At 62.2% G+C, this 5125-nt stretch overlaps 2 protein-coding genes across 3 annotated transcripts in view; one reads left to right on the top strand and one right to left on the bottom strand.

Moving 5' to 3' along the window:
* The window catches only part of GALK1 (galactokinase 1), a 6416-nt gene extending 3593 nt beyond the window's left edge, over positions 1-2823 (top strand). For both annotated transcript variants that reach the window (XM_006145804.2, XM_006145805.2), the window contains 3 exons: positions 2170-2320; positions 2398-2560; positions 2640-2823. In XM_006145804.2, the coding sequence (XP_006145866.1) occupies positions 2170-2320; positions 2398-2560; positions 2640-2711 (386 nt within the window). In that variant the 3' untranslated portion in view covers positions 2712-2823. The remainder of the gene's footprint in view (positions 1-2169; positions 2321-2397; positions 2561-2639) is intronic.
* A 120-nt stretch (positions 2824-2943) lies between these two features.
* Positions 2944-5125, bottom strand: part of ITGB4 (integrin subunit beta 4) — a 39591-nt gene continuing 37409 nt past the window's right edge. Inside the window, exons 36-40 of the mRNA XM_006145801.3 lie at positions 4107-4295; positions 3873-4028; positions 3630-3794; positions 3440-3547; positions 2944-3337 (exon numbers count right to left, since the gene is read on the bottom strand). Coding sequence (XP_006145863.1) covers positions 3198-3337; positions 3440-3547; positions 3630-3794; positions 3873-4028; positions 4107-4295 — 758 coding nt within the window. The 3' untranslated portion in view covers positions 2944-3197. The remainder of the gene's footprint in view (positions 3338-3439; positions 3548-3629; positions 3795-3872; positions 4029-4106; positions 4296-5125) is intronic.

Raw genomic sequence — 5125 nt, forward strand, 5'->3', positions numbered from 1 at the left:
CGCTCTCCGTAATATTGCGGCGTGCAGGGCCGCCCATCTCCGTGATATTGCGGCGTGCAGGGCCGCGCATCTCCGTGATATTGCGGCGTGTAGTGCCGCGCATCTCCGTAATGTTGCGGCGTGCAGGGCCGCGCCATGTGCATCCTGAGTTTCAGTACACCTCATGCTGTCGTGAACATTCCAGTTTCTAGGTATTTTTGTTTGTTTGTTTTTTAGGTTTTTGCCATAGGGCACATGCCCTCGCCAGAGACAGAGACATTACCTCCAAGGGGATGGCCTCGCCACAGTTCTTTCTCCTCCACTCTCCTGGGATTTGGGGCATGCACACATACACACCTGGTGTGACTTTCAAGCCGCCAAGTCCAGGACTTGAACTGCAATTGGCCATGTAGGAGTCCAGTGCCTTAACCACCATGCCAGATATCTAGATCTTTACTTACATTATCTTACTAGGTTTTTCAAAGTAGGATTACAGACTCAAGGTTCCTGATATGTAAGGCCAGGAAAGTAGTCTTTAGCGGGGTCTAAGGTCATATATGAGCCCGTTTCATTCTGCGGCTCTAGCAGGTCTGCTCACTGTTAGCCTCAGGGTTTTGGATGGAGACAGGCTTGCCCACGGCCCACACTCCCCCTTCATACCATGCTGCCTGCATTGGGAGTGGTGCCCCACAGCCCCCGCAGTGGGGCGGGCGGGGTGTGGTGTATCCTTCCGAGGGACACTGGCCCTCCCTGAGGGACCATTTGTCCTCCTCCTGGGTGAACTCACATTCACCAGAGCAGCCCTCAGACCTGCCCCACCTGCTCTGTGCACCCGACCTTGGCCGAGGTTTTCACACACGAGTGCTTTCAAATCCCTCCTCTCCACTCGGCCTTCTACCACTCCTCGGGCTTCCCTGTAGCTCAGAGCAGCGTCTTCCGCAGAGCCTGCCCTAGCAGCCCCACCCTCTGTGTACCTGCCTTCTGGCCTGTCCTCTGCCTGGTTCTTTCCCTTCTGCCTCCAAAGTGTACAGTTTTCTCCTCTTAGAAATGTGGTTTTCTTTCCTTTCTCGGAAGAGAACCTCACGCCCATTGCCCCGGCTGTCTCATCTGCACTCCCGCCTTGATCCTCCAGATCTGCTGGCCCTTCTCCCCTGCTTTTCGCCCAGTGCTCCCTGGGCCTCCCGCCCTCTGCCGCCCTGGCCACCGGGTTTCGTGCCTCTCAGGCTTTGTGCTCAGTGCAGTACCAGCCACCACCGGGGACTCCGTGCCTGCAGTCCCTCACACCCCCGCTCTTGCCCAGCATCTCTGCGGGCCCGTCCTACACCTACCCAAGCCCAACTCATCACCTCCTCCCCAAGGCTTCCCCTGGCTCCCTACTCTGTTCTCTTACCTGCCACTCGGGTTTGGAACCTCGGGATCATTACTGTGTCCCTCCACTTGAGCCATTCTCCCACTGTCTCCGCCCTCTGTCCCCTACATTAAACCCCTCGTTGGGCTCTGGCTTTTCAGCAGCCACTGCCTGGGCCCTCTGGCTTGGGGTGGTCACTTTTTCTGCAGCACTCTGCTCTGTCCCTCCTCTGCTCCTAAACCTCTGGCGTTAGGGCAGTCTGCATGCCCTCCCCCCTAGCCCGCTGAGACAGCCCTTGGTTCCTAAGGAGCCCTGCCTACTGACCCTGGGCTCTTCCCTGCCTACTGACCCTGGGCTCTTCCCTGCCTTCTGACCCTGGCCTGTTCCCTGCCTCTCTACCCCGGGCTCTTCCCTGCCGCCTGTGCAGCTGCAGCCCCTAGAGGCCCGTGGGAGCTCTAGCATGACCACTGGCAGTTTATTCTTCCTCCTGCTCTATGGTGGCTGGAGGACAGCACTGTCCCACTGCCCCGGGAAGCACCAGGTCAGGCGTACCCCACTGCTGTGGAGCCTCGCCATGGGCCAGCTCCCTGCCGGCAGTCTTCGTGCACCCTGGGTGATGTGGGAGTCCCACGTCGTAGTCGAGGCACGGAGGCTGCAGGCTTAGTCCCCAACCTGGGTTCGGAGGAGCTCTCCAGGAGCAGATCGCCTGCGGCCTCCACCCTTCCCCAGGCAGGTCCCTGGTGAACAGCTGCTAGGTGGCCAGAGCCAGTGCCTGCCATGGTCCTTCACCACCCCCGAGGCCCACAAGCTGGGGTGGCTGGCTGAGGCTGTCTCCTCCGCAGCTGGCAGAGAACTAGTGAGCAAAGAGGGCTTCCGGAGGGCGCGGCACGTCGTGGGTGAGATCCAGCGCACGGCCCAGGCAGCGGCCGCCCTGAGCCGTGGGGACTACAGAGCCTTTGGCCGCCTCATGGTGGAGAGTCACCACTCACTCAGGTGAGTCCCGCTGGGTGTCCTGTACCTGCTGGGCGCGGTCTGGTTCCAGCCCACTCCCTTCTACTTTCTCCTTACAGGGACGACTACGAGGTGAGCTGCCCCGAACTGGACCAACTGGTAGAGGCCGCACTCTCTGTGCCCGGGGTTTATGGCAGTCGCATGACGGGTGGTGGCTTTGGTGGCTGCACAGTGACACTGCTGGAGGCCTCAGCTGCATCCCGTGCCATGCAGCACATACGGGTGAGCAAGCACCGGAGCCAAGGCGGGCAGGAGAAGCGGGCCCCAGGACGCGCTGTGCTCAGACCCGCTTCTCCCTCAGGGACACTACAGTGGGACCGCCACCTTCTACCTGTCGCAGCCGGCCGACGGAGCCAAGGTGCTGCACTTATGAGGTGCCCTGGGACAGCATGTGGTGGGCGTGGGGCCTGTAGGCCACATACCGCTCTGCCCTCGGCACCTGCCTTCTGCATCTGGGTGCTCAATAAACTGGTGCCTCGACCGTGCAGCCCGCCAGCCTTCGGAGGTGGGTGTATGCCCGGGTGTCAGACCTGCCCCCCTGCTCAGGCTGGCACCTCCAGGCCCCCAGAACATGGCAGAGCCAGCAGGAGCGAGGTCCTTTATTAAGTGCAGAACAAAGCACGGGCCCATGGCGCGCTGGCCCCGGCTCTTTGGTTACAAGTAGGTTTGGGCCCGGGCAGGGAGCAGCCAGAAGGGCCTTTTGGGACCTCTGCCCCCTTCATGCTCCCGGGGGACGCCTATCCCCGTTGGTGGTAGAGGGACTAGGCCCCCAAGGCTCCAAGGGTAGAGTAGCTGAGGAGGTGCTGGAGAGAAGAGTTGGGGAAGGGGCCCTAGTTTTGGGACACTGCCTTTTAGGGGGTCAAGTTTGGAAGAACTGTTGGTCCACCTGGGTGTTGAGGGTCCCACTGGTGGTCAGTGTCCGGCTCACAAACTCCTGGGTCACATGCCGGGTGAGGGAACCACCAGCCTCCAGGCGCTGGGACCCCAGGGTCAATCCGTCTATAGGGAAAGGGGCGTTGAAAGACCCTGCCTGGCCCCCGCCCCTCCCTATCAGCTCCATGCTCCCAGGAGAGCCAGGAGCCCCCGCCCTCAGCGACTCACCCAGGAGGAAGGGCTCCGTACTGGTGTGAGTGGTGGTGACGCTGCTGTACTCGCCTTGCAGTGGGTGCTGGAAGAGCCCGGAGTGGCTGCCCAGCTGCGGGAAGGGGCCTGGCATGGGCAGATGGCTGATCAGGGCAAGGTGCTGACAGGTGTGGCCAGAAAGGGGTGGGGCAGAGGGAGGGCGCCCTACCTCCATCCTGGGACTCAATGGTAATGATGCCCTCGCGCTCTGGCCCGAAGCCCTCCGTGGTCCTGGCCTGCACCTTGAACTTGTACGGCACGTTCTCACTGAGGCCTGGCACCGTCAGCCGGCTCTCAGGGTTGTCCCCGTTCACCTGGAAGGTGGTGGCTGGCCCTGCGCGGTAGGTGCTGTCAGCCTCAGGGCCCCTCTGCACCCCTGCCCTGGCCTCCCGACCCCGGGGGCAGGCAGCACCTCCTCCTCGGGCCATCTCACAGGTCACCAGGTAGCCAAGGATGTCCCCGTTGGGCCTCCGCGGCCGCTCCCAGCTCAACTGCAGGGAGTCTGGGCTCAGGGCTGTGAACACCAGTGGGCCCGGGGCGCTGGGGGTGCTCAAGGTGAAGGTGGAACCTGGGCAGCAGAGGGAGGACATCAGTGTGGGTGCGGGCGTGCAGGAGGGGGCCACTGTGGGGTGGGGGGACAACTCACCGGGCAGGGGGCTCAGCGGGCTCTGTGGGTGCACCTGTGACTCAATGGTGATGACACCCTCACGCTCTCGGCCCCAGCCCTCCTGGCTCTGGGCCCGCACGCGGAACACGTAGGAGTGATTGGGCAGGAGGTCGTCCACCACCACCGACGTCTGGCCCGGGTTGGGGATGTTAAGCCGATGCAGGTCACCTGGGATGGGGGTACAGCCAGTAAAGCAGCATTACTCCCACCTGGCCTGACCCCCATTTCCCTAGGCTGCTTGTCTTGGGGCCAGCATGGCAGTTAAGGTGTTGGACTCCCACACGGCTGACTGTGGTTCAAGTCCCAGACCCAACAGCCTGAAAATCACACCAGGCGTGTGTGTGTGTGTGTGTGCCCAAAATCCCAGGAGAAGGAATTACAGCATGGCCATTCCTCCAGGGGAAGGTTTCTCACTCTCCCCTTCTTTGTCTCTGTCTCTCCAGCAAGCTCTGGCAAAAACTTTAAAAAAAAAAAAAAAAAGCCTGGCTGTCACCAGGCCGGCCAGGCTGTGGTTTCGGTACAGACCAGGCACGACCCGGGTGGGAGCTGCTTCCAGTTGTGCTCTGAGAGAGGAGCGGAGCCTGCAGTCCCATCTTCCCATCTTGGTCCTGGCCAGACCCTGCGGCCGGTCGGGGCCCAGGTCGTGCTGCTTCCCAGAGAAGGGCCACTCCCATGTGCCACGAAAGCACCTCAGGCCAGCAGAGGACCAGGGTCCCTAGGCCAGTGAGGCCTTGTTAGGCCACACCCAGCAGGACTGGCCAGGAGAGGCCTCTGAAGAGAGGAGGCAATGAGGGGAGTGAGGGGCATGGGTTAGACACCCCTGAGAACGGCTGGGTGGGGGCCTTAGCACTAGAGAGCCTGGTGGGGGTGGGCCCACTCTGCACAACTGGGGACCTGGTGGGGGTGGGGCCCTCTGCACCCCTGGGGGCCCGGTGGGGGTGGGGCCCACTCTGCACAGCTGGGGACCTGGGGGGGGTGGGGCCCTCTGCACCCGCGGG

This window comes from Tupaia chinensis, unplaced genomic scaffold (genome assembly GCF_000334495.1).
Source record: "Tupaia chinensis unplaced genomic scaffold, TupChi_1.0 Scaffold000159_1, whole genome shotgun sequence".
Taxonomy (NCBI): Eukaryota; Metazoa; Chordata; class Mammalia; order Scandentia; family Tupaiidae; genus Tupaia; species Tupaia belangeri.